A 27,108-nucleotide genomic window follows, 5' to 3' on the forward strand; every position below is an offset into this window, starting at 1 on the left:
ATAGGGAGACCTCTCCTGCTGCATCCAGCCCTGATAGGGAGACCTCTCCTGCTGCATCCAGCCCTGATAGGCACCTGCACTGCTGCCTCGCTGGGTGGGAGCTTTGCAAACCAAGAAGTTATGGTCCCAGGAAAGCTGCTGTGCCACAGAAACCTGGGAATGGCCATCCAGCCTGTACTCACTGCTGTGTCTGCTGCAGCGCCTTGCTATTGCCAAGGAGTTCGGGGACAAGGCAGCCGAGCGGAGAGCCTACAGCAACCTGGGCAACGCACACATCTTCCTTGGGAGGTTTGACATCTCTGCTGAGTACTACAAGTAAGTCCTGGGGCTAGGGCAGACTCAGGGCAGATGTTCCCTGGGATTCCTGACCTGTTGTGGTGAATTCATAGGCTGGGTGGGAGGGGTTGTGACAAGTGCCCTGGGGGTCTGTTGCACGCGTGGTGCTCAGCAGCAGCAAGCAGTGTAGCTGTCTGGCAGTCAGCCTGGGGGTGTAAGAGGCATCCACCTCAATGCAGTGCATGTCAAAGTGGTGACTCCCCTGTCACCTTGCAGAGGTTCCCTGCAGTGACCAGGTCTCTTCATTTTCACTTGCTCCATGTAGGAAAACACTCCAGCTCTCCAGACAACTCAAAGACCAAGCAGTTGAAGCCCAGGCTTGCTACAGTCTTGGAAACACATACACGCTGCTTCAAGACTATGAAAGAGCAATTGAGTACCATCTAAAGCACCTGGTGATAGCACAGGAGCTGGGAGACAGGTAAGGTGCTGCCTCTGAAGATGGGGCTTCTCCTCCGGCTGGTTCCAAGCACTGACCCTTCCCAGTTGTTTTACTGCTCTACTGCTGGGGCTGATCCGTGCCATGTATTCTTGAAAGTCTTTAGAACTGTCTCAGAACCCCAGCCTTAGTCCTCTGTCAAAAACATGTGATTGACACCTTCATCATGTGTTTCAAACCTGGAGATTGTGCCCTTAGAGCTGTCTGTGTGGGCTGGGTGTGTGTCCTCCCAGAGGTGCTTCAAGAGCATGCACTGTGTTCAGTGCTTTGCAGCGTGGCTGCTGCAGCTGTACCCCAGAAGGGCCCCTCTAAAGCTCCCTCAAATTCCCCCAAATTCTCTTCCTTCAAAACTGTGGGGGTAGGACGTAGGTACAGACATGCCACTCTGTCCCGTTGCTCTGAGATGATGCTGGAAACCTCTATGTAGAAGCAAATGATGTTACATTGAGCATGTGGAGCTGATGTATTTTACTTCTTGGCTTCATTCTTCCTTCTTTAGGAGGCTTGGCCTCACGTTTATATTTTTGGAGAGGTTCTTCCTTCCTCCTGGGTACACTGTGTGTTGCTGGAGCTGCTTTGCAGCCACTGTGTGCAGTGTTAGGCTGGTGTGTCCGGGTGCTCCCCACTAGATGGAGCAGAGACATTAAAATGGGAGTTGTGTGCCACACTCCGGGCAGGATCTGCTCAGAGAAGGTATAATCCCACCCAAGGGTGAATCATGCTGTGGGGGTGCGGGCCTGTGGGCTCCTGCATTTCTGGGAACGCACCCTATGAGCAGAAGGTATTGAACAGGGTGACAAGAAAAATGTTTAAATGCTGATCAACCCGCCCAAACCTCTGAAAAGGGAGTTGCAGTCACGCTGAACCTCCCCCTGCGCCCCCAGGTGCTTTTTTTAGCCCATCACCCCCCACATCTGCTCGCTTGCAGAGCTGAGCAGGCTCTGAGGAGCAGTGAAGCCTCTGCCTGCTTCTGCAAACAGGTGCTGAAACCTCCAGAGACACCTGGGTGTCTGGTGGGGCTGGGGGTGAGGGCTCCCTGGGGCACGTTTTGCATTCACTTGCTTTCTCCAGCTCCTGAAAACAAGCAGCATCCTGGAGGCCTTGTGGAAATAGGTCAAGTTTTGTGTGGCTGTTGCATGTGGCTTCAGGTGGGGTGTGTGTCCCTGGAGATGCAGCGCTGGCGTTTAGCAGGGGAACGTTGTGTGCCTGTGATGCTCCCTCCCTGCCACCTTCTTACTCATTTAGTTCTGGGCTGTTGTTGAAGCAAAGGGCTGGATGTTACATGTCAGAATCACTAGGTTGGAAAAGACCTTTAAGATCATCAAGTGATAGAATCCCAGACTGGTCTGGGTTGGAAGGGACCCCAAGGATCACAGAGCTCCAACCCCCTGCCACAGGCAGGGACACCAACCTCCAGGCCTGGAGCTGCACAAGGTTGCCCAGGGCCCCAGCCAACCTGGCCTTGAACACCCCCAGGGATGGGGCACCCACCCCTTCTCTGGGCAGCCTGTTCCAGCCCCTCACCACTCTCTCTGTAAAAAACTTCCCCCTAATATCTCATCTCCCCCTTCCCTCCTCCAGCTTCACTCCATCCCCTTGTCCTGCCAGTCTCTGCCCTTTAACAAGCTGATTCCCCTCCTGTTTCTCTGCTCCCTTCAGGGACTGGTAGGCTGCAATGAGGTCCCTCCACAGCCTTCTCTTCTCTAGGCTGAGTCCATGCATTGTCCATCTCTGGAGAGGAATCCTTGCTGTGCAAGGTGGAAGCTGGACAGAAGCTCCAGCATCTGCTCTCCAGCTGATGTTCCCAAACAAAGCAGAACCATTCTGGGCCCTTGCTGCCCTGCTTAGCTTTTTGCCACCCTGGGTGCAGTCCCCCTTCTGAGACCCTCACTCATTCCCTGATCTTTCTGACCTCAGCACAAGAAGAGTGTAAGATGTGTGGGACACTCAACTTTCCCTCTCAGGGTGCTGCTGCAGATGGGAGCAGCCAGGGAGCCTGGCTGTCAGGCCATGGGCTGCTGTGCCGAGCTGCTGGGTCTCTCCCAGCAGGTCTGTGGTTGACTCTTTCCTGTTTTGCAGGGTGGGAGAAGGAAGAGCCTGCTGGAGTCTGGGAAATGCCTATGTGTCCCTGGGGAACCATGAACAAGCCCTGCACTTTGCAAGGAAACATCTTGAAATCTCCCAAGAGGTAAGAGAAGCTGGTTCACATCAGAGGGAATTAGCTGCCCCTGTTGAGAGGAAGACTTTTATGCCAGTAATTTATATAAAGGTAGTTCTTCTCTTGCTGTGACTGCTGTGGAAAGCCCTTGTCTGTGTGCTTTTCAATGGTCTCTTTAGGAATTGCAGAGCTTGGCTGGAAAACATTCTTTTTATGGGAGGATCCCAGCCTTCCCTTTAATTACAGCTCATACATTTGCTGTATGTGGCTCTTAACCAATATTCCTGGGTGAGAGAGAACCTGGGGACTGGTGGTCTGATCAGCTGGCCAAGGTGATGTACACACAACTGGTGTGAAGGAACTCAGGCACTTCTTGGTTGGTAAGACCCCCTTCCCTTTCCCAAGCACGAGGCTGTGAGAGATGGACACTGATTCCAGCTGTGGACTGGCTCCATTTGCTGGTGAATTAAGTACCTGGAGAAAACAAGGCTGGCTCCTACCTGGTGTCTGGCTGCTCTGAACCTGCTCTAGTCAGTACTGCAATGTGCATGTGACAGGTTATTTCCTCTCTGTGGAGCTAGCAGGGGGTTAAACTCCAGCATCATCCCAGTCCCAGGGGTTGCTGATGCTGGACAGGCACAGCCTGCAGCCAGCCCTGTGCTGCTGCTGCAGTGTGCAGCTCCTCTGGCTTTCCCAGATGTGCTCACCCAGCAGCTTTCCTCCTGCAAAAACATTCTGGGTGGCTCAGAAGCAGAGAAAGCAAGGATGGCATTGTCTGGTCTTTCCAGGGTGTTGAGAAGAAATTGGCCACAGCCTCTTTAGTCTGCCCCAGATGCAGAACTTGCCCTGTTGCAGCACTAATTGAAATGACTGTATGTAAGTGCTCTGTTATTCTCCTGCCTGTCTATTAGGTTGGCTAAATCTTGGGTTAGGGCTGATGTACCAGCCTAATTATGTAGTTAATTATACTTAGCAGACACGCAGAAGAAATACTGTTCTTAGCCCTGAATGATTTAGGACAAACTAACTTTTCCAGCTTTAGGCTGGTTACTGGGAGCCAGGTGGCAGCTCAGGCAAGGAGTGATGGGAGGACAGGAGCAGTACTGGTCCTGGTGGCTTCTGGGGTGGAGGGGAAACCCAACAGGGCTTGAGGGGTTCACAGTGGGGTTCTCATTGTGGGGTGATGGCTGTGATTACAAAGCCTGTCAGGAGTAGGTTACTCATGGCAGGTGGCTACTAAACTCCCCCACATCATTAATTATTGAGCAGCACAGAGACTGTCTGTTGAGAGGAGAGCTGGAATTAGCTCCTAGCAGCTAGTGATTCTCTTCTAAAGTGATGTTTTATTTTGGCTTTGGGATCCAAGTGAGCTGCTTGTGCTGCTGTGGCAAGTGCCAGCATTTTGCTGAGGAAAAACCTAGTGAAGTTCAACTTCTGTACACTAATATGTTTAGCTCACTCCTCATCACCCTCTTCCCCTTCTACCCCGTTATAAATCTGGTATTTCACTTGGATTCAAGTGTTGCTCTCCTCAGGGTAAGCACATTGAAAGCTGCTGCAAGGGTGATCAGAGGTTACAGAAAAAATTCTCCTCAAACAGCTGGAGTGAAGGAGATGTACCTAAAAACCTGGGCAGCTGTCCCAGCTCTGACACTGCTCTGGAGTCCCTCTCCCATCCCTGTGTGTGGCAGGGGGGTGCTGGGAAACTGTGACCTCCAAGCTGAGGGCAGAAAGCAGGGTGCTGCTACGATGTGTGTGGTAGGTCCTGCTGAGGGTCCCTGTCCTGCCAGCGTGTTCCTCTGTTACTGGGGACGGGAACTGGAATAAGTGGAAGTCAGGGAAGCATTTAACAGTCAAGGACTGAGAGACCGAACTGGGACAGTAATTTATCTGGAGATGATGTCAACAGCAATCTCTTGTAATTGGCAGGGGACTTGTGCCTGTGATAAGCTGTTTGATCTGCCTACTTCTACCAGTGCTTGGAGCTTTGTCATAAATCATGTGGGGATTTATGGTTCTGTTGGAGGATGGTTCACATTACAGCCTATCTGCAAGGAGCACAAAAGAGCAAGTTGCAAGGCGTTTAGCAGGGAGTCAGGAACAGTCAAGGTCTTCCTCAGCGACAGAGGCTGCCCTTCCTCTGAAGATTAGAGGCTGTTTGTTTCTGAGTGACCTCTCTGTTCTCTGGTGATATGCAGCACAGTCATTTTCTTCTTTCATTAAACTTAGTGGAGGGCCCAGCAGGATGGCTGATGGCTCCCCATTTGAAGGAGGAGCTGTGGGAAAGGGCTCTTCCTGGATCTGTGGCATCTGCTCCCCCAGCCTCAGGCCAGTGAGAGATGGGAATTTGGAAAAAAATGGACTCTAAAAGGTTTTTGAGTCTTATGTGGGTAAATCACTGGACCTGAGCCAGGAGAGAGGGGCTTTCAGAGCCTCCAACCCCTGAGTGTGACCCTGCCCATGTAGCTGTCTGGTGCTCAGTAACTATGGACATGTGACAATGGGATGGATGAGATGTGCATGTCTGGTTCTGTAGCCAGGACCTGTTCCCCCTTCAATTCCTCGCCCCAAACTCTGCAGAAACACATCCTGACGTGCAGCTGGTGCACAGCACACACGGACCCTTCCATCACTGAGGAGCAGTTCTGGAGACCCAGCTTTGGTGTTGACAGCCGAGCTGTGCAGTCTCTCAGGGGGTTGCCAAGCATTCTTCCAGCTACCTCTGTGTTTGCTTTGTTATGGGCCTGGCAAACCCTTTGCTGGGGGCTGTTTGCTTAGAGCCTGTTGCCTTTTAACCAGTTTCCCTGTTGGTTTTCCCCCTGTAGATCGGGGACCGGAGTGGTGAGCTGACAGCGCAGCTCAGCATGGCCCAGCTCACGTCAGCCCTGGGCTTGGGCCCCGGGGAGGAGGACACGGGCACTGCCCACCACTGTTCTGGCTATGAGGCACAAGGTGAGTTCCTGGGCTCTCAAAGGCCTGGCCAAAGATGTGGTGTGGTGCATGGGGAGGTGTTTGCAAGTGCCTTTACCAGCAAGGAGGCTGTGCTGCGTTTGCTGTTTGCTTTCCATAACCTGCCAGGGCAGGGAAGGATCTGCCCCAAAAAGGGCTCAGGATGAGTTAGTGGGATTAATCCACATGCAATCCCTTGGGCCAAGCAGCAAGCCAGCTTTTGTCTCTCTTGATGCTCTGCAGGGCCCCTTTAACTGATTTGACTGTGAGAGCAAGCATTCAGTAGGTGACTGGCAGGGATTTTTTGGCTGCTCTTATTCTCATTAGCACCCAAGGAACGAGCCTCCAGCACAGGCTGAAGGCAGGGTGTGAAGGCTGAAGGCATGCCAGGTGCTGTCTCACCCCTGGAACACCTGCAGCGATGCCCAACTTGGAAACAAAGCTGTGCCAAGACTTGGTCACAGCAGACACAGTGACTTTACTCCCCACACTGTGCCCAGGGCTGTTCTGTCTCTGCTCTGTGGGGAGCAGGAGAGCACAGCTGAGTCCTGGCTGCAGCGAGCTGCCAGCCTGACGTGTGTCCCCATCGCAGGGACCGTCTGCCTGTCCTGGAACTGCCCAGTGCAGACATGTGTGGGTGCCTGGCATGGGGTGCTTCCAGCTGGTTGCTCTGTGGTTATGGATGGCCTTATTAATTCACACAGATGAGGCTGCATCCCAGGAGGTGCTGGCTGATTAAATATGACCTTGTTAGTGCAGACACGTTTTCTCAAGTGGTGTGTTCTCTTTCCTGTCTGTAGAGCTGGGATGGAGGAGATGGTGCTCAGGTTGAGGCCCAGTGTCCTGGGAGGGGGAAAGGCTGGCTGTGTGTGGCTGGTCCTATTGATCCTGAGGATGCAACCTGTTAGGTCAGTGCTGGAGCTCTGCTTGAAGCTGAGCTGTGACTGAGGAGCCCTTGTGCCCTGCTGTGCCCATCAGGAGCTGAGCTGTTTTCTCAAAGGCCATGTGTGCCACGGTGACTGCACCAGCTCTGTGTCTATAGCTGTTGGGAACCTTCTCAGTTAGGGCTGGCTCTTCATTCCTGCAGCTCCTGAGGGGCTGGGGTTTGGCAAATCATCCCCCTCTGAATGGGGGAACAGGAAATTACCCTTTATGTTGCTGCTGCTCCTGGGGCAGTGTGAAGTGTGGGGGAAACGAGCTGGTGGGGGGTGCTGGGGGTTGGAGGGGTGCAGGGGGAAGGCAGCATGTGGGCATGAGAGCACTGGGTGCTGAGACACCCTTTGCCTGGATGGGCCAGTGTATTGTGTGGAAGGGCTGCAGCAGAAGCAGTTGGGCCAGGGAATCTAGGAGAGGGGCTCTGCAGCTCTGCCCCTGATGCATAGCCAGGGGTGCACAGCCTTTTATTAGCTGCAAGTAACTAAAGAAATGAAGCAAGAAAGTCTCTGCTCTCACAACACACTCCCCATTGAATGCAACCTGCTGAGGACTGGTCTGGTGCTCCACTGCATGGTGGAATTGTGGGGTCAGGGAGGGTCCTGGTCCAAGCAGCATCCTCCTTGGGGTGAGCCAAGCCTTGGTGTGTGGTAGTGTCCCTGCTGACTGTGTCTCACAGCACAGGAATCACTCAGGGCACCGAAGGGAGAGGAGCTGTGCTTAAGGCCAGTCTGCTCAGTCACCTGGCTGAGCTCCCAAGGTGATGCACAGCCAATGTGTGGCCCAAGGGCTGCCCTCCAGTGACCCAGATGTGCCTGTGCTGTGATAACATCTGGGGCCAGCACCAGTGTTTGTCTCCTCTGATGGAGGTAGAGCCTCTCTGGCCTGTGTGTGTGATGGCTGGAGGGTGGGAGTAGGGGTTGAGCAGCTGGAGTCAGAGGCAGTGTTTGCTGGAGGTTGTGGTGACCTCGTTAATCTGTGGTGCCATTGCTCACGTCCCCAAGGCTGGAGCTGTTGTCAACAGAAGGACAAAGTGTTCTCTGGAGGAAAAACAACTGACTGGGGCTTGCAGAGTGGGAGAGGGACAGATGAGATGTTGGGGATGGTGCATCTCACCAGGTCCTGGGAACCTGCTGGGGAGGTAAAAATCAGCTGCTGTTTCACAGGCTGGGCTGTGCAGCAGCATCTTGCTGAGGGGAGTGTGGGTGTCACAGTGTGTGCAGTGCCACGTGCTTGGATGCTTTCCCACAGGCATCTCGGGTGGGAAAGGTGCTGTGTCCCTATGGCATGGATTGAGAGGTGTGTCTGCAGGACAGCCTGGCTCCCCTGACTCCTCCTTAGCTTTTGTTCTGGCTCTCTTATTCTGAACTTTGGAGGACTAGAGAGGCCACCAACATGTCTCTGAGCCCTTGAGAAGAAAGGAGGTTTATTTGATGGCTGCCAGGAACTTTGGTGCCCTCCTGTGCTGCCTATTAAATGATTAGAAAAGTGTAATTATTTATATTATTAATAGCAGCAATTTACAGCAAGAGGCACATCTGTTTCTGCAATAGGAAGCAGGTGAGAGAGTCGAGGTTCGAGCTGCCTTCTGACCCAGCCATGCCTCCTGACGTCACCAGACCCCACACCAGGGAGAGCTTCCAAAACTTCTTCCCTTCAGATTATTTTCCCTGCTTAAAGTTATAAAAAGCCTGCCTGTTCATAAGGATGCTGAACTCATCTGATAGAGCAGGCATGTTATAAAATGCATTAATTCCTTCAAGCAGGTAGGATAAAGTTTCAGAGCAAACTTGAGTTCTGGGGAAATGTGTACTGTTGGCTGGGAAACACAGAGCCAGACCATCAGACTGTGGTGTCCTTCACAGGTCACTTTGGCTTCTAAGTCTTGGGCACTGCCCTCTGCCAGGGGCCAGGGGAGGAAGGAGTGTCTGATGTTTTCCTCTGCTGTTTTGGCTCCTCTTCCTGAGCTCTTTGTGATTTTAATTAATATTCTGAGAGCAATTGGACGTCAGAAGACAAAGCTGGAGGCCAAGGAAGTGGGGCAGTGCTGCAGAAGTCTTGTGAAAGCAATGACCTTGTCAAGAAAGGCAAACAGGGAGGGCTTAAAGCAACAAACCCACAGAAGCTGGAGAGCAGCTAAAGCATGGAATGGATAAACAGAGATTGTGTCTGCCTCTCCAAACACCCAAAAACGTGGCCCTGAAAGCTGGTCCTGTCCCCTTTCACACACTGCCAGTGAAGGATGGAGCACTGGTAGGCTTTTGTCCACAGACAGAAGCAAGGGAGCTTGCTGTGCCTCTTGGGGAGTTGTTTTGTAGGGGTGAAGGTGACCATGGGCATGTAGTGGTGCTGGGAGAGGTCCCCAGGGTGCAAACCCACGGCTCTGCCCTGGGCACCACTGCTGGCTGCCCAAGCTGCCCTTGCTGGCTGCCCCTTTCCTGGGTGGGTTGGTTTGGGCTGAGGTTTCAGCACCTGCTTGGCAAGGAGTTGGCTGTGGGAGCACAGAGCTGAGCCCTCCTCAGACCCAGACTGGTGTCAGTGCCTGGGTGGGTGACCCCAGCCTATGGTGTATGCTGGAGCATCCTCTCCTCTGGATGCTGGCACCGGCCCCAGCAGCCAGAGAAGGGGCTGGAGGTGCCAGTCAGAAGGCAGAGAGCAGCCCTGGCCAGCCTTGGTGCCTTTCCAAAGTGAATGCTGCCTCTGGGCTGCTGTTCTTCTGCTCTCAGCAGCATTTCAGCCTCAGTTGTCATCTCTGATGGCAGCAGCAGTGTTAGGAGAGACAGAGCAGCACCTCTCCTGGCAGCTGGGTGTTAGTGGGGAGGGATGCAGGTGTTCCAGGAGGTGTTGGCTTGCAGATGCTCTCACAGCATTGTAAGCTGGTTCCTGTTGAGGGTCCTGTGCAGTTTGCATGGTGCAGGCCCTGCTGCCCAGCCATGCTCAGCGAGCTCTGAGGGCAGGAATGTGCCTGACTTCCCTGGCTCCCTGCACATCACCTGCTGGAAAAGGGTAGGCACAAGGTGAGTCTGCTTGCCTGGTGTTCAGGGCACTGCTTGTGCCTGTGTGAGAGGCAGCTGTGTCTCAGGTGCAGGAAACTCCTCTCCTTCCTGAGCAGGAGTTGGTTCTGTCTGGCTTTGGACATGGGTCTGTGCATCCTCACTGCCTCCACAGGAATCTTTGAACCCTTGGATCAGTTACCAGGGACAGAAGAAATCTGCTTTTCTGTTTCCCAGCCCGTTTGGTTTGGTTTCCTTGCTTTAAGTATCTTTGAAGCATCTGGGAAGTGGTTAGGGCTGCTGAACTGTGCTAGACTGACCAGCCCTCTGCTGATGCAAAGCAGGGGGCTGGCAGTGCTGCTAGCCCATGCCAGCCTGTGCCTGGGGCTGGGATGCTGCCCAGACACAAGGATGTCCCTCCTGTGAAGGACTGTGCTGGGTGACAGCTGGGAGATGTGGCCCTCTGAGCACTGCATGTTCCTGGCAGTGGGACAGCCCTGCTCCCTGTGGCTGCTGTTTGTCTGTCTGGGCAGTGTGTGCCTTCTGCTTGGGGTCACACTGCTAATGGCTTCAGCCTGGACCCTGCCCTGTTCTTGCTCAGGCTGAGCAGTGAGCATGGAAATGGCTGAAGTATCCTCCACTATAGTTAACATCTCCCAAGAGCTGAAGGGCTGCAGCTCAGCCTGGTTTCATCCTGGAAAGGAAAGCCCAAGGCTGTGCTGGTTAATTGTACCTGCTTGTGCAGGGGGTTGATGGATGAGGCTGTGGATGGAGCAGAGTAGCCTTTGGCCAAGCAGAAGGCAGAATGCAAGGTGGTCTAGGTGCTTTACTGTGCTCTAACAGATGCTTGGTGGGGCCTTGGCTTCTGAGCTCAGAGGAGTGCTGGTGCAGATGTTCCCTCACCCAGTGAGGCACCCACAGGAAGGTGTCCAAAAAGACCTGGGTCTGTGGTGGTCCTTGCTGTGGTGCTTCCTTCCAGCAGGAAGGACAGGAGAGCTGCTTGCATGGGGGGCTTCTTGGGTGAAGATTTAAGACTTCTAAAGGATGCCTCTTCATTATCTTAGTAATGAGTCTTTTCTAAATCTGAGTAACCCCTGCTGTTACAGCTGTTAAATCCTTCCAGCAGCACTGATAGGGGGGATGAACCTCTGAGTCATTTGGATTTAAACCAAGCAATTTAGCTCTCAATTCAGACTGCCCCTGTATTGGCTTTATGAAGCTTTAGAATATTCTTCTTAACACTTGGAGAAGCAGTTAATGTTCTTCTCTCCTCTTGCTCTGCCTTTGAGTCTCCTTCCCAGTGTCATGTACAGTACAGTGAGACTTCTCAGCTCGCTGCTGAGGAAATATGCCAAGGCTGGTGGAGAAGAAACTGTGCTCATGAAATTCAGGTGCTTGTTTTATCTTGATGCCAGGGGCCACTGCAAGTGCTGGGAAGGAGGGTGAGGCAGAGGCCAGTTCTTGAAGCCTGTGGCAGAGAAGGTACAACGTGGCTTTTGGCAAAGCCATCTGTGAAATCAAGGGAACCCCTGTTGTGGGGAGAGCTAAAGCTCTTCTGAAGTTGTTGGTTCCTTACACAAACTCTTCAGGTGGGAAGCCTGAAGTTCACTCTGGCTGCTGTTCCAGGCTCCATCCCAGCCCTGGGCTGTGCTGTCTGGTTCCCAAATGTGCTTTCCAGTTTCCTTTGGTAGCTGATGGGTAGGAAATGCCAATGGTTGTGATGATCTTCTAACAGCACAGTGTTATGGTTAGAGACAAGGTGCTTCTGCTCTACTGTTTTTCTTGCAGCACAGGAAGGGATTGGCAAGAAGACAGTTCTCTTTCACCCAGAAAAAAAGTAATTCTAGCTCTTCAAGAGTTCTTTTTATGGATGACCATGGTCTGCTGGGGCACCTCCCTGAGCAAGGCAAGGCCAGACCCTCAGCACACACCACTGTTGTCCTGACTGGCCTCAGGAGCTGTACTGTGCTCAGCAGTGAGACTGGTCCCTACCCTGGCAGGGCCAAGTGCTCCCACAACAGACCTTTGCTTAGCAAAGAGCCCTGGCAGCTTGAGGGACAGAGCTCATGAGTACAGCGTGACCAGTTGCCTTCCAGTAGCTGGGAAGTGCCTGGCTGCTGTGAGCTGGTGGCTGATTGATAGCAGCACCCAGGAGGAGGGGTCAAGTATGTTGCCCCTCTTTTTTTGGAGGGTTTTACTGAGACTGTTTGATCACCACAAGGTTCTGACACGTGTTGCTCTTCCCTTGCCCTCCCCAAGTCAGTCTGGAGGATCCAGCTGCTGTGACTGGGCTTGTCTAGCTGCTGGAGATGTTGCCTCTGTTAATTACCCCGTGTCACTTTCTAGCTGAAACTAGATTTCTTTTTGATCTCTGCTTGTTCAACACAAGCTGATAAGGGAAGGCTGGAGGTCACGAGGCTCTGCTGTGTACTGGCAGAGAAAACCCTGCTCCTAGGAGAGAGCTAGGTGTTCTGCCAAGCCTTTCAGCCTTGTTCTCACAGTAGCCCTGAGGTTATGTGCCTGCTCCACCCAGTTCAGTTGATCTCCCAGAAAATCCTCCTGTCCCCACAACTGTTAGTCTGTTAAACAGACCATTGCCTGGGGAGGTCATGGTTATGGGAGGCTGCCTCTAACCTGGCTCCCAGCTTCCCACAGAGCTCCAAGGCTTGGCTTTGGCTTCCTGTGAGGTGTTGCATGATTGGGTGCTTTGCACTTTCCAGATCTTGCAAATACAAACCAAAGCACATCATTCTTTGGCCTGAATTGCCACCACTTTATTTGCAAATAAGCTGTATTCCAGCCTGGAATACAACAGACTCCTTCAGTTGGAAGGGACCTTCAGTGGTCATGTTAGTCCAACTGCCTGACTGATTCAGGGCAGACCAAGTTAAAATGTGGATGTTGTTCAGATATCTCTTGAGCACTGACATGGTTGGAGCATCAACCACCTTTCTAGGGAGCCTGTTCTGGTGTGTGACTACCCTCCTGGGAGAGCAGCACTTCCTTGCTGAGGGAAAAGCTAATGCCCATTGCAGCTGGGAGGGAAACTGGAGTCAAAGATGTACCCAACATCCCAGTAAGCAATAGTAGTTTGAAAGGCTATGGGATGTAAGATCACCTGCCCAAAGCCTGCAGCTTTCCTGAGCTGCCTTGGGTTTCACCTCACTGGGGGAAAGTACCTCACTCATGCCACCCCTATCTCCAAGGTGGCCTTTTGCTCCAAGTCTCACCTCTTCCACCACCTGAAGGGGGTTCTGGCCAGTGGTCCCGAGTGTCCCCTTCCTCCCTCTCCCATCTGAGAAGCCTTTGTGCTGGCTGCTCACCCTGCTGCAGTCAGCCAGATGTTGGGGGGCTCTGGGGTACCATGTAGCTGTGCAGCTCTGTTATTCTCAGCTGTCAGACAGGGTTCTGGGGGCTGCAGAGCTTGGCTGACACATACACAAGGCATCTCCTGCCAAACCAGGCAGACAAGAATTTTGAATCAAAAGTAACTTATTTTTATTACTGCATATTTTATATATATATATATGTTTTTTAAAGGCACAGTTTTGCTATGGAAGGGGAAAAAATAAAACCTGCAAACTTGCTATTGTGGAGAAGGTTTTTGTAGTGCTCAGGCTCTGTCTGGAACGCTGATATTTGCTCAGCTGTGTGCTGTCTGTGTGCCAAGGAATACAGTGTGTCAGAGCAAACATGCTGGAGCTGGATCTTCCCAGCAGAAGAGGTTTCATTCCTGTCCTTTTGGCTCCCACATCTGACAGTGGAGGGCTGGGGATGGAGAGCCTTGCCTGGGACCAGAGCATTCCTCAGGAAGCCTGGTGTGACAACGTGCTGCAACCAACCTCCCCAGGCTTTCCCTGGCCCCTACCCATGGAGTGCCTTTATTTTCACATGTACCATCCCTTCCATTGTAAGTCATACCAGCTCTATGCAGCCAGAGAAGCCCTCAGTTCATAGGGAGGAAAGTGTTCTTTTGCCCATCTAGCTGTAGCTGCAGAAGGGGCCAGAGCTGTCAGGATTCCCCTGGTCCTTTCCTGACTAAAGGATGGGGAGGGGGATAAGCAGATGGTCCTTCCCATGGATCAACACACAACAGTTGGTACTTCTGGTGCAGTTGTCATAAATAACTGATACTGTTTACTTTCTTTAGAGGGAAGTATTGTTCTATCCTAGTAACAACTGGGAAAACAACTGCCAGCATTTATCATGCAAGTGCTGGCAATAATAGAGGTCAAGTGGATTTATAGTGCCAGAACCCATTATGTGTTTGAAGACTAATTAAAGCCTTAAATGGGATGCTTGTCCTACCAGAGGCAGCTTATTTTTTTTCCCTTTTCTTGCTGCTGTGCATTCCCCCCACCCCCTTTCCTCTTTGAGGAGGATGCTGTACTAATGGAGCACTGGCTTCACAGAGCTCTCCTGCTCTGATGGCAGCAGGATGGTCTGAGATGCTTTGTGTGTGTTTGGATTGCTGGACTGTATCTCTGCTGTTGCTTCTGAGCTTGGTAGGGTTTCCAGACTGGTCTTCTACTTGAAACAACCAGCTGCCTGGTCTAATTTAGTCATATTGAGTAATTAGAGTTATCTGCCAAGACTGAGGTTCAGAAATGCTGGGGTCTGTACAAACATGGAGAGGCACCCTCCTGGGCTGGAAGCTCTCACCCAAAAGGCAAGTCAGTGTCTTGGAAATGACCTTTTCATGCAGATAGAGCCAGGGCTCCTGCCAGGATCTGTTGTGTCCGTTGTGATGCAGAGCTGTGTGTGCTCTGGGGTAACCACCCAGCTGTGTGTGCTGCTCAGCTGGGAGGGCTGGGGGCAGAGGGGAGGGATGGGGGCAGCCCAGCCTTTGCCTGTTGCTCTTCTCTGGAGTCCACTGTCAGGTTTGATTCTGTTTCCTCTGGTAGAGGCACCGCAGAGGAACGCGGTGTGTTCCCTGCCTGCACACAGCTCTGTGTCTGCATCGAGGGGGGTTTGCTTCATCTCAAATAGATGGAGTTAAGCTGCTTTCTGAGCTGCTGGAGATAGGGAAGAGCCTAGGAGTTATCAAAGCACATGTCAGCTTGATGAGAGCCCCTGGCAGGGCTCCCCAGGTCGCTGCTACGTGTGTTCTGCTCAATCTTGTCAACTCCAGCGCCAGCTGGAGTCCGTCCATCGAGGAACAAAGCTGCCCACGCTGTCTGCCTTGCTGTGCCCTAGTGCAGCTTTACAAGGGCTGATCCCACCACCATCCTCCAAAAAAGAACTCCCTTGTGTCTTCTGTGGCTGCATCTCACTTCACAGCAAGGTACTGCTGGAGCGTTTTTGCTCCACGCATGTTTCTTCTCGTTTCCCCTCTCCTTGCGCCCTGGAACCCAAGGCTGTGGGTGTTGGGGTGCCTGCCTGTGCCTCAGGACTGGACTCCATCCTTCTGGAGCCCACACTGATCCTGCCCCTCCAGACACTATGGAGCTGGTGACAAGGGGACAGGACCAGAAAAGGGTGGAAGATGCTGTGCTTGCTGTGTGGACCTCATCACCTCTCTGGTTTAGCCTCTCCAGCAGATGTGTGGGGCTCAGGGTAGCTCTACACCGACCAGCTTAGAAAGCCCAAGGCAGGCAGGGAGCCTGCACCCCCAAACTCCTGGCTGTGAAGAAGAGATCATAGATAAAGGTTCCTGTATCCATGTCCTCACAGGTAGCAGGGGCTGTCCTCACCTCTGCAGGGTGGGGGTGTGAGACACAAGGGGGAAAAAAAGCAGCTCTTGATGCATGTCTGATGTGGACATGCATGGTTGGTGACTAGGTGACTAGGGAGCGTTTTGGAAAGGAGAGATGAAGGAGCTAGAGGAAGCAAAGCTGTCTCCTGCATGTGTGTGAGCATCCCCTCAGCTCTGTGGCAGTAAGCCTTCCCCTAGCTGGAGTTTTTTGCTCCCTTCCTAGGAGGGAGGTGACCACTTCATCAGGTTTTCAAATAGAAGAACGTGGAAACCGTTAAACTCTCCTCAGGAACCCAGTTGCAACAGCAACAGGGAAACATAAATAAAGAATGAGCTGTTGCTGGTGGTGTTGGGATCAGGGGCAGGGGGCTGGCCAGGGAGTTTGAGGAAAAAAAACAACATTCAAAAAAAAGCAACAACAACCCTGAGTCTGAGCACCCAAAAGAACAACATCTGAGGAGCTCTGGGAAAACAAGGCATGAATGTGGCCAGTCAGCAGCGTGGCTCAGCTGATCTTCACAAGAAGGTCTCAGCCTGCTCGGGTAGAGACCTTAGCAAACCTTGGAGACAGAGAGAGCATTTAGAAATGCCCCTGAGGTTTTCCGTTACTCTGCAGTAGGCTTGGTAAACAGGCCAATAAATACAGGAGAGAGAGAGAGAGGAGGGGGGAACCTTCCAGAGGAACAGACCCAGGTCTTCAGCTGCTCCATCTTTTGCATCTGTTGCCGCTGTGGCTCAGTGCTGGGGAGAAAGAGGCAGGGCTGAACTTCTGCTGAGTGAATATTAGGTGGTGCTGCAGGTATTTCTGGGGAAAAAATAACTTGGAGGAGGCTGAGTGTTGCATCTGGAGCCATCTGAGGGAATGTCCTGGCCAGAGGCAGCAAGATAATGGAGTCATCCTGCCGTGGGCTGTGTGTGAGTATGGAAATCTCTCTGCTCTGCTGGAAGATGGGGGTTAGACTCAATCTCTTGAGGTCCCTTCCAACCCTGTACAATTCTGTGATGAGTATGTGAGGCTACAGAGCCTGGCTGCTGCTGACTAAAGGGGAGAAGGTCCTGGTGGGGATTGCTGCTGATCAGGTTAACAATAGCCCTGACTAGACAGCCTGTTAACACTTCTAGCTCCTTGTTTTAATGGTGCTGCTTGCTCTGCTCCTGTGGAATAGGGATGGTGGGACCATAGGCTTTTGGGAGACCAGTGTTTGGCCCCAGCACTGATCCCCCAGCCCTGTGGGATCGCTCCAAAGTTGAGTTTGCAACTCCCAACTTCTTCCTCTCGTAGCTCAACCAAATGCAAAACCCACATGGTAACAGAGGAACACCAGCATCAAAACAACTGAAGAAGACAGATTGTTCTGGGGGCCCTAATTGCTGGGGCAGTCTCAGCTGACTCTATATTAAATTAACAAAGGAGAAGGCAGGTTTTCTCAGATCAGAGATTAATGGTCCCTGGCCGGCGGTTTAATGCTATTGCAAATGTAAAAAAGCACCTGAGGATGGAGGTGTATAATTAACGACTCTTTAGGCTGTTGGAAATGATGTGTGTTTATCTAATCAGACACACTTGGCTTCTTTCTGGCTTTCCTGGAAGTGGCTGTTAAAAGCCGCTGTGACGCACACTCACTTCCAGCTGCCGGCCTCCCCTCTCGGGCATCGCTCTGCAACCCGCCTGTGCCCCCTCCTTCAGCCTCTGTAGGTGCCTTTGATTGCAGACCCACCTCGCTGCCCTGCACAGGAGGCTGTAGGTTACTCTGAGGGAAGCTGAGCAGCTACAGCAGCATCCAGAATGTCAGCGAGTGTAACTGGGAGCTGCTGGGCACAGCCCGCTGCTGCCGTCCCCTCGCTGAGACGTGGCAGCAGCCAAAAGCCTCATTTGGTGGTGTGGGGGGGTTTGGTGGCCTGGGGCCAGTGCACAGCCACCTCCTCTGTGCTGCTGGAGCCATGGGAGCTGGGTGGGGGGCATCTTGTGCCTCTGGTTGGGTCGGTACAGGACCTCAGCTTTGTGTGAGAGCTCCAGCTCCTCTCAACTGCAAACTGCTCTGGCTGATGCCCCAAGGAGTGTAAGCTGGGGTGGCATTTGATACTTGGAAGGGGGGAGTTGCTGGGGGTATGGTGGGCTGTGTGCACCTCAGAGAGGGGCAGCTCTCTTGGTTTTATGGGGGAAAAGGGCTCGGGCTCAATCATTTCAGTGGTCACCTGGCCTGTGGTGTTCAGCCACCAAATAACCTGATTGTTTCCTTGGTATCTGGCAGCGTGAGCCCTTCCCAGCCTCCTGCTCACAGGAGGTGCTACAGATGTTAGCAAACACAGCTACCTCAGATAAGGTATCTTCTTACATCAAAGTGGTAAGATCCAGAGTTGTGCTGGATTTGTCCAAGCCCTTTCCTCCTGCCCACGCCAAAGGCAGCACAGCCCTTGCCTCCCATCTGAACCCTTGCCAGTGTCAGCAGCGACTGCCGACCATCCAGGATCAAATCCTGTTGTTACTGAGCTGCTGCCAAGTGAGCAACTGGCTCTGCAGGGGGGAAGGGGCAGCTTGGTACGATGCTGAGTGCTTGTCACTGTGTGTTTTCCTTCCTCTGATTCGCATCCGTATCTGTCCTGCACGTAGTCACCAGCCCTGATGCCATCCCTGCTGGACTCCCAGCCTGGTGATGAAGTCACCTTAACATCAGGCTGGTCCAAGTGTGCTTTTTGGGGCAGAGAGATGGAAAAGTGCAGGAATAGTTTGCTGATGTGAGTCTTTATGCCTGCAAGTCGCTTTAGGGCAGAGAAATTAACTTATTTATAATGAAGATGTGATGTGTGTGTGTGACCCTTAGTGAAGTCTCAGCTGATCTGAGCTTATCTCGTGTCTCACAAAGCTGAGTGAGGTTGAACTTCTGAAAGCAGCGGTGTCTTTGGAGCTGTCACAGTTAGGGACAACTGCAGTGGCATCTGGAGCCCTGGCAGAGCTGGGTACGGGGTAATGCAGGAGTCCCTGCTCCCTCTTCCCGTTTAACCACCATTCTCTGCTTACAGTCTTGAACTGGTTTATTAATCTTGCTGGGTTTGCCCAGTGAGCAGCTCAGTGGCACCCCAGGTTTGAACAGGGTCCATGGTTGGGGGTCTGTGATACAAGTGATGGTGCCATTAGGTGGTGGTGGGACACTGGGGAGTCTGTAAGGTCTGGAGAGTTGGCTGTTGCAGGAACCACACAAGGCTCAGTGGTTTCCGTTCCCAGGGCTCAGCAGGGATGGGTTTCATTCATTCTCCCTCCCTGAGGATCAGCCCTGAAGCTCAGAAGTTGTCATGGGACCTTGAGCCCAAAGCTTTTGTTGCTGCCTGGTTTGGAGTTGCTGGTGTGGGATGGTGTGTGGTGCCCAGCTGAAGGGAGCCTTCAGGAGGGGCCTGGGAAGGGGAGCAGATGAGTGAAAGGGCAGAAGTTTTCCCAGAGGTGCTGAAGACATCCCAGGGCCCTTTGGTAAATCCCACCTGGGTTAGTGAGCGAGGCAGTAGGAGCTGGAGGCAGTTTGGAGAGCAGGAGTCAGAGCTGAACTGTGTTTCACTGTTATCACTGGAATCCTGCATTGAAATGGCATCTCAAATAAATGTCAGGAATGCTGCTAAATTGTCTGATTTCTCTGTCAGCTTCAGGACAAGGTTTTGTGCCCTTAAGGCTGGGCCCATGATAGTTAGAAAATACTTGCTCCTTCCTTTAGTTTTCCAGCCCTTGTGACTGTGGGGAAAAGCTCAGAGCTCCGTCCCAGATACATTCTTTAAGGTAAAACCATGAAGATAAAGCAACAAATCCACTTATTTATGAGACTATATTTTTGTTATGATTTTTTTCAATGTCAGTTCCCTGACTCGTGTTGTTTAGAGTGGGGCTTGTGACTCCAGAGTTCCAGAGACCTCAGTTGAGATCAAGGTTGTGGTTGACCTGGTCACTGGTCTGATAGCAAAAGCTTCCCATAGCCCAGGCTGTTGCTGCCTGTGGTGAGAGTGTTTTGAAAAAGACCCAAAGCAAGAGAGAAAAACCCCCCATGTTTGGATCTCAAGGACATCACAGCTGCAGCATCCCATCCTTTTGACTTTGTAGCTAACAGGAGCAGAGGGTCTGCCCCAGTTTGGACTTTATCTGTGTGACATTAGTGCTGGCAGTGAGTGACACCCTCCTGACGTGAGAGTGCCTTGTTTTGCAGGAGCCAGGCCAAAGAGACTCCAAAGGAACAGCATGGACAGCTTAGACCTCCTGAAATTCCCCTCTGAAAAGGTAAGCAAAGATATCTGGCTTCCAAGATTAAATATCAGTGATGGCTTGTTGGATGTCTTTGTTTGCAGGGCAAGTACACAATTAAGAGATATCATTTGAGTCGATGGGATTAATCAAAGAGAGTTTCCAGGGGGCTTGGAGGAGAGGAACAGCTGGTCTGACTAAAGCAGCACTGAACTGAAAGCTGAGAAAGCCACTTCTAGGTGGTTTGGACAAACCAGCCCATCATTGAGAGGGTCATTGTTAGTGCTTCAGCCCCTGCAGTGACTACTGGGGCATCTCGGTGCCCTGTTAGCCCAGCACAGGTAGCGAAGGAGAGGTCAGAGGCAGGAGGTGGTGTGATGTGGGAGGCACAGGGGTGTGTTCCAGGGGGCTCTGAGGATTGCCTCTGCTCCACTTCGCTGCGGGGCATGTCAGATACAGGCAGATCAGTGTTCTCTCAGTCTTCCCAGGGCAAAGGCTGTCTCTGCAGCCAGCACTGAGCCTTTCTGCCCACAGGGATCGCTTCAGTTTCTCAGAACCTCCTGTGCAGGAGCAGTGCTGGTGCTGCTGTGGGGCTCAGTCATGCCTCTTCCCAGAGGAGGTGACCAGGCAGGCAGCCCCCCTCTGCCCAAACAATTCCCCTTCATCCAGTGCTGTCCAGGCACAGCTCTCCCCAGTGTCCCAGGGAGCATTTCCCCTTTACCAGAAGCATTGCAGAGGAAAACGAGTCCCCCAAGTTGCAGGTGGGTGCAGACAGTCAATGGGAAACAACCTCAGGCTTGCAAAATCGTTTGAGAGCCTCAACTTCCCAGTAAGCACTGGGAGGGCCAGGCTGAAGCTCCTCCCTGAACTCACTCTCTTTGGGAGTTAAATGCCAAACACACTGATGTATTTTTATCAATTCTCCCAACTGCCCACTGACTGTTTTGCCTCCCACGCTCTTTAACCAGTGTGACCCCAACTCTGGGGTGTAGATGGGGACGGCGATGCCCCATGTCAGGGTTACATCTGACTGTATCCTCATCAGAGCAGTGTGGCCCAGAGGACTGGCTGGGAGAGTTTTGCTGATGGGGGATTTGCTGCTAATGCTGTTCGTGCTGTTGGCTTCCTACTCCTTGCTGTAAGAACTGAAGCTCTTTCAATAGCTCAGGCAGGGTTATGGGGTGTCAGGGATGTCCCAGGGAGGAGGGAGTTAAGGTCCCATTCTCCCTGGAGTGATCCTGGGGGGTGTGTGTGAGTTCACCTCTCCTTGTGAGAGCGTTTTGGATGCAGTTCCCCTTCCTCTCTCCTGCTGCAGCTCCCAGGGACAAACAGTTATGGTCACGGGAGAGGGTTGTTTGCTTCAAAGCTGCTATGCTGAGGGTGATAAGATTGTGAAGAGTAAATCAGCAGAGTGAACTGTAATCTCTCCAACACTCTCTTGTTGTTGTCTCACCCTCTCTGCCCATCGTCTCTGCCAGACACAGCCTTCAAAGCCAGCAGGGACCCTGAGTGCCCAGGCCAGCAGCTCCTGTCCGATATCCCTGCATGGACCTGTGTGTCTGGGCAGAGTGTACCTGCCAGGAAGGGCCCACACCAGCTCTGAACCCTCCAGCAGACAGTGGGAACGCTGCCTGCTTGATCCCCCTGCTCTCTCCAACCTGTGCCTTACTCCTGGTTTTGAGCTCCTCTGGTTTGAGCTCCGAGTCATTGCTGCTTGTTTATTCCTCTCTCCTCTTTATCACATGCTGGTTTTTACCCTGAAGGTGCTTACGTGCCATAATTGAGTCATCTATTCTTTTTGTCATGAACTAAACAGTTTGAGAGCTCCAGCTAAGGCAGGAAGACATCGCAAGGCAGTTTCTTTCCAGTTCTGAAACCCTCTTTTGGGGCTGCTTTTCAAAACAGGGGCACCGACCTGGGGACAGGTGCCTTTTAGGAAGCTGCTGGGTAAGGGTGCTTCTTGCTGAAGCCAGTGGGAGACACTGAGGCAGGTAATGCTCCCTGTAGGCCAGCCAAGCCCTGGAGCTGGGAAGTGCTGTGGAGCATCTAGCATAGCCACGTTTCCTGGGGCACAGTCAGGTTGTTCACGGGTCAGTGTGGGTTACAGCACAGCTGGGCACTGGGAAGCAGTGAAGATGCAGCAGGTGGGGATAGTTGTGCCACAGCTTTGTTATCCTGGGCAAGGTGAAGCTGCCACTCTCTGTTTGGAAGAGGTTTTTATGCAGTTGCCAGAAACGAGGAGCAGCAGTGACCGCTTCTGGACCTTTCATTCATCATTCCCTATGATTCCCTGTGCTTGTAAATAAACCAGCCGTGCCTCTACCTCCGTAATGGGATTTGTTCAGAGGATGCTGCGTCTCCCTAGGGAGAAGTTGACTACTGTGTATTGTTTGGGTGATGCTTCCTCTCTATTTCTTAACATCACTCACTGCAGAGATGTCCTCATTCAACCCTGCACGTCATGCATAGCAAGTCACACCATCTAAACTCCACGTTACCTTCCTGCTCCTGCAGGTCTCCTGCTCCTGCAGGTCTCCTGCTCCATCCCTACTTGCCAACAGATCTCCACGTAAACCCGAGACAAGCAATTTGTGCAATGACTTATTTCTTGCTTTCCCAAGGACCAGAATGGGGACAGCCATCACATGGGAGACCTGAAGATCTCTGGGAAAGAGTTCTTGTCGTTGCCTGCAAGGTCCAAGAAATACCGGGAGCAACAATCCAGTTCAGAGAGAAGGTCCCAGGGGTCAAGTTCATCCCCGCTGGACACCAGTGAAGTCCGAGTCCAGATGTCACAGCCGGTAGGAAGATGGTTTTTCCCTTCAGTACTGATCTTGGTCGTTCCTTACAGCATGTTCATTCTTAGCTCATTTCTGGCCTGGTGTGGGGGTGACAGTGTGGTTTGTTGGCTGGAAAACAGCCTGCATCTAGCTGTGCTGTTGGCTGTTTGGGCAATTGTAGGAAAGTCATTGTGACTTGAGCCTCAGGTCAGTTGTGACTTGAGCCTCAGCTTAATAGAACTGTTTGTTAGGCTGTTATCTTCTGGTTACGTTCATGTTTGTTGTGACATGTGACTTTGAGCATCAGCTTCACTGTCCATTAAGCAGAACAATGGTGCCTACCTCCACCATGAACTGGTTTGAGAGCGTGGTATTTAGGGATGGTATTGGTAACATCTTGAGGGATGAGAGTTTAGACCTGAACTTTCCCAAGTTTGGGACTGTCAGGAATGTGATTGATGCCTTGAGTTCCGGAAAAACACAGTACCTTGGAGCCCTTGCTCTGTGGAGCCTGACTCAGTCAGCCTCCTGGGGTTCATGAGGAAGCCTCAGGAAACAGAGCTCTTTCCAGGTTTTTGATGAGCAACTCAAAATGTTGGTTGTCTTTGCCAGACCTGGGACCTTTGGTATTGTTTCCTTTCATTTCCTGATCACATTGATGGTCTGCAGAGTGGTCTCATTGAATTTGTTGATCATTAGGAAGAGATGATAGAAAGACATTGTCCAGGAGCTTCTCTTTGGAAGCAAGTTAAGCAGAGCATGCTTCCTAAAGAGCAGAAGTTGGCCCTGCTGCCAGTGATTTGTGGGTTACTGGTGTGCAGGACATCCTGTGCAAGGTGGTGAAGAGCTCTGACTCAGTCCATGCTTGGCTCCCCAGAGGGTGATGAGGATCCATGCCCTGGAAAGCTCTCTGTTGGCCTTTTTCATGTCTTTAGCCTGAACAATTGAGCTGGCTGTTAGGCTGTTATCTTCGTGTTCATGTTTGTTGTGACATGTGACAAATAGAATGTGCTGGGGAGGCTTCCTGCAGCTGTGTTGGCTTTGTTCTCAGCCCTGGTGACAGGGGGTCACACCCACAAACGATGGCATGTTTCTGCATCATGGGAGGGCACTTGGAGGTATTTGATCTCCAGTCAGATTCCCAGTGATCTCCAGTCAGAAGCCCCAAGTTCTCAGCTTGTTGTTGGCAGGAGGTGGAGTGTAACAGCAAGGACATGGTGATCACACTGATGTTTGAAGGTATTTGGGCTCTTGCTTTACACTGAGGCTGTCACACACTATCCCAGTCCTGTGATCGTGCAGTGATTCCAGATGGGATAAATCCAAGCCAGGGAAGATAGGCTTACTTGTTTCTTGGCATTTAAGAGAAAAGTTCAAATAAAATAGTTTTGTGCTGGGTAAAAAAAGAGTCTGAGCTGCAGAGCTGGGGATGAGGAGTGGGGATGCTTGGAAGGGTTTCTGGCACCAAGTTGTGTGTTCCTGGGCTGTGAATCACAGGCAGAACAGATCCCACTGTACCTGTGTGCCTGTGTGCACATACACATCCCTGTGTGACCACAGACATTCCTGCTTTTCAGTTCTCTGACCACTGGAGACAGGATCTTTACACCAACTGGGTGGGTTTTTTTTAGACTTCTCTGAGCTCATCCTTCATTCCCAGCAGTGCCCCTGGAAATGTTCTAATAGGAAAAGCATTTCCTACTGCTCACCGGTGCAAACATGATCATTGGGAAGGAAAACAAAGCTCATCTGAGCCAGAAAGGAGACAGCAGCACGGGGGCACCCAAGGCAGTACAAAGGCAGAATAAAACCCCCCACTTTCTGCCAGAAATAGCCCTGTATTTTTAACTCAGACGTTCAGCCAGAAACCAAACAAAAGTCATGCTCCACCAAGAGCAAAGCAGAAAGCATTCCTCAGGAGCCGAGCCCTGAGTGCAGAGCCTGTCTGAGGGAAGGCCCCAGGGGATGTGACCAACCACCAGCACCTCGTGAGGGTACACGTGGGGTTTTGGTGAAAGAGCAAGTGTTGGTGTCCACGCTGCAGTCACAGGGGGTGTCTTTCAGACACCTGGGGCCACGCCGGTTCCTGGCTCTGGTTGAAGTGTGCGAGCGGGCGAGGGACACCCTGCTCCCTGCCTGTGCGCCCAAGAAGGGACGGCAGGGGTATTTATAGCCCCTTTTCCCCTAGGAGCCCCCCAGGTGCCAGAGCTGGAGAGGCTCAGGAGGTAGGTGAGATGCTGCCTTGATCCCTGTGGGACCGGGCGGTGCTGTGTCCATCCAGGCTCAGCAATAAGCGATCACCCCGTTGGGCAGCACATGGATGATGCCAGCGGGTTGTCTTCAGACCAGGCCCCGCCACACATGAAGCTCCCTCCCGAAAGGGCTCCTGTGCCAGGAGAGCGGCTCTGCAGTCTGTTCTGGTGGACAAGGCTGGGTTGTTTGAGGTGAATTGTGTTCTGTGCCCCCAGCTGACAGTTCTGCCAGCCTGGCGCTGTACAACAGGCCAGACCTCAGAACGTGTAAAGGCAAAGTGGGCTTGCAGGTACCTGCCAGAAGCGATGTGACCCGTTGCCTTGTCTCCTACATCTGTCCCTGTCTGCCAGAGGGCTGCCAGGGCTGTGTCTGCCTGCTGTTTGGGTGGGCTGGGTCTGTGTGGGTGGGCTTCTTTGTTCTTCCCATCCCTGTGAGACTTTGTAAATCAAACACAGCAAACCCCACCCGAGATGGGAGAGAAGCTTTCCCTGGTCAGGCTGTTCAGACACCAATCCCCCCCACCCCTGATTCCTCATTTTGTGACTGCTCAAAGCAAAAATCCTCTTTAATCCATCAGTAAACAGCATTAAATAATTAGGGGTGAGCTGGAATGGTTGATTTAAGGTGCTTTTAAGGGCTGCCACAACACACACTGCTGCAGCAGAGGGGTGAGCTGAGGCTCCACACACAGTGGACCGTGTCGGTCTGCAGAGGGACACCCAGGCTGTGCGCAGGGATGCCCAGGAAGAAGACTTGTGCCAGGACACCCAGGCCCCAAGTCGAGTGATGTCACTTCTGGATAAATCCTGATGTCAGCACAACCCCTGACCTCCTTCCAAGGGTCTGTAGTGTGGCAGGCAGATCTCTGGGCCAGGGAGGTCCTCGGGTGGGGTGCCTGAGTCAGAGCTCCTGGGTTCTCTGCCCATCTCTGCCTCCAACTGCCTCTTGTTTACCTCCCTCTTCCCCATCTGCGTGCTGGGGTAACGCTGCTTCCCTGCCTACCCTGGGGAGGTTACAGAGGCGTGATGATGGCTGTAAAGTTGTTTGAGCTTTGGATGGCAGGAGCTCTCCTGGTGTTATTAGCATTGGTGATGATGATGCTAATTACTGAGCTGCTGGGAAACTCCCCATGGGAGGAGGCGGGAGAGGGGAGGGAAAGCAGGGAAACGTGAAGGGAGGCGAAGTGAGCTCGGGGATGAAGAGGAGCCTGTCCCTGCTGGCAGTTCTGTCCAGCACTGGCCGAAGGGCTCAGCCTGTTGGCAAAGCTGTGGGGATGCTGGGATGGATAGGAGAAGCCATGGCCCAGGTGCTGCGTAAGGTAGGAGAGCGTGGCAGGGCCCGTGGCAGGTCCCTGCGTGCAGCTGAGACCTTCCTGCTGCTGCTGTGCAAGGTGCTGGTGTTGCACACGATGGGAAGCTCGTGCAGGAGGCTTGTGGTGCTGGTGGGGTTGAGAAATGGGGTTCCTCACCCCTCCTCTGCCCCTGTGAAGCTGAGGAATTCCCCAGCCACGGCTGGTGGTGGTGGCTGGGAGGAGAGGGACTGGCACTGCCTGGGTCTGGGGGATGGCAAGGGCAGGGTCCTCTTCACCTGTGAGGTCTGGAGCTCCCGGGGAAGACTCAGGGAGCGAGTTCCTGGTTCTCCACAGGCAGAGCAAAGGTGGGTTTGGTCTGGGAGAAGCTGCTGTGAGGGTGAGACACGTCTGGTTACAGCTCAGTCCCTGTGCCTGCGGGCACAGGCGGCCGGATCCGAGTGCTCCCTGGGATTTGGGCCCCACACACCTTCTGAGTCTCCTGTCTTTTGAAAGGAACATCAAGGCAGAAGGTTTTGTACCACGTGAAGCTTACAGACATCAAAGGCTGGTTCACAGATTTAACCCCTCCATTCCTCTCTGGAGAAGGACAGGATCGCTCCAGCTCGTGGGGACTTGGCAGCAGCCATGTTTTAGAGGGTGCCTGGCATTTTTCTAGCATCAGAAATAGCAGAGGATGTGGGTCTTTTCCCCCCACTGAGGGAAAGGACAGGGCCCATGGAAGAAAGGGGCTGTGTATTCCTGAAAAGACTGTCAGGGGGAGGGGCTGGGGACCTGCCCAAATTCTGAGCTGTGTGTTTGAGGTCAGCACCGAGCTAAAGTCTCTGGAGGTCAATGGGACTGTGCATAGGCCAGAGTTCAAGGGCTAAAGCACTTTACTGGGTCAAGATCCAACAGCAGGAGCAAAAACCACGGGGAGAGGTAAGGATCAAACCCCGACCTCTCCCTTCCTTGGGGATCTGTGCTCCAGAAACGGTCCTGTTCTCCTGGACTCTCCTCTGCCCAGGGGAGTGCATCAGCTGGAGGGAGTGCTTCCTCTCTCTG

General features: G+C 52.6%; 1 protein-coding gene across 1 annotated transcript in view; it reads left to right on the plus strand.

Annotated features, from left to right (window-relative positions):
• The window catches only part of GPSM1 (G protein signaling modulator 1), a gene marked incomplete at its 5' end in the record, with an annotated part of 74,716 nt that overhangs the window by 28,747 nt on the left and 18,861 nt on the right, over window positions 1–27,108 (plus strand). Inside the window, 6 exons of the mRNA XM_084272617.1 lie at window positions 200–315; window positions 602–757; window positions 2,855–2,963; window positions 5,759–5,885; window positions 19,688–19,758; window positions 22,344–22,523. Coding sequence (XP_084128743.1) covers window positions 200–315; window positions 602–757; window positions 2,855–2,963; window positions 5,759–5,885; window positions 19,688–19,758; window positions 22,344–22,523 — 759 coding nt within the window. The remainder of the gene's footprint in view (window positions 1–199; window positions 316–601; window positions 758–2,854; window positions 2,964–5,758; window positions 5,886–19,687; window positions 19,759–22,343; window positions 22,524–27,108) is intronic.

The sequence above is a fragment of the Gallinula chloropus genome (genome assembly GCF_964237585.1).
Source record: "Gallinula chloropus genome assembly, chromosome: 18".
Classification (NCBI taxonomy): domain Eukaryota; kingdom Metazoa; phylum Chordata; class Aves; order Gruiformes; family Rallidae; genus Gallinula; species Gallinula chloropus.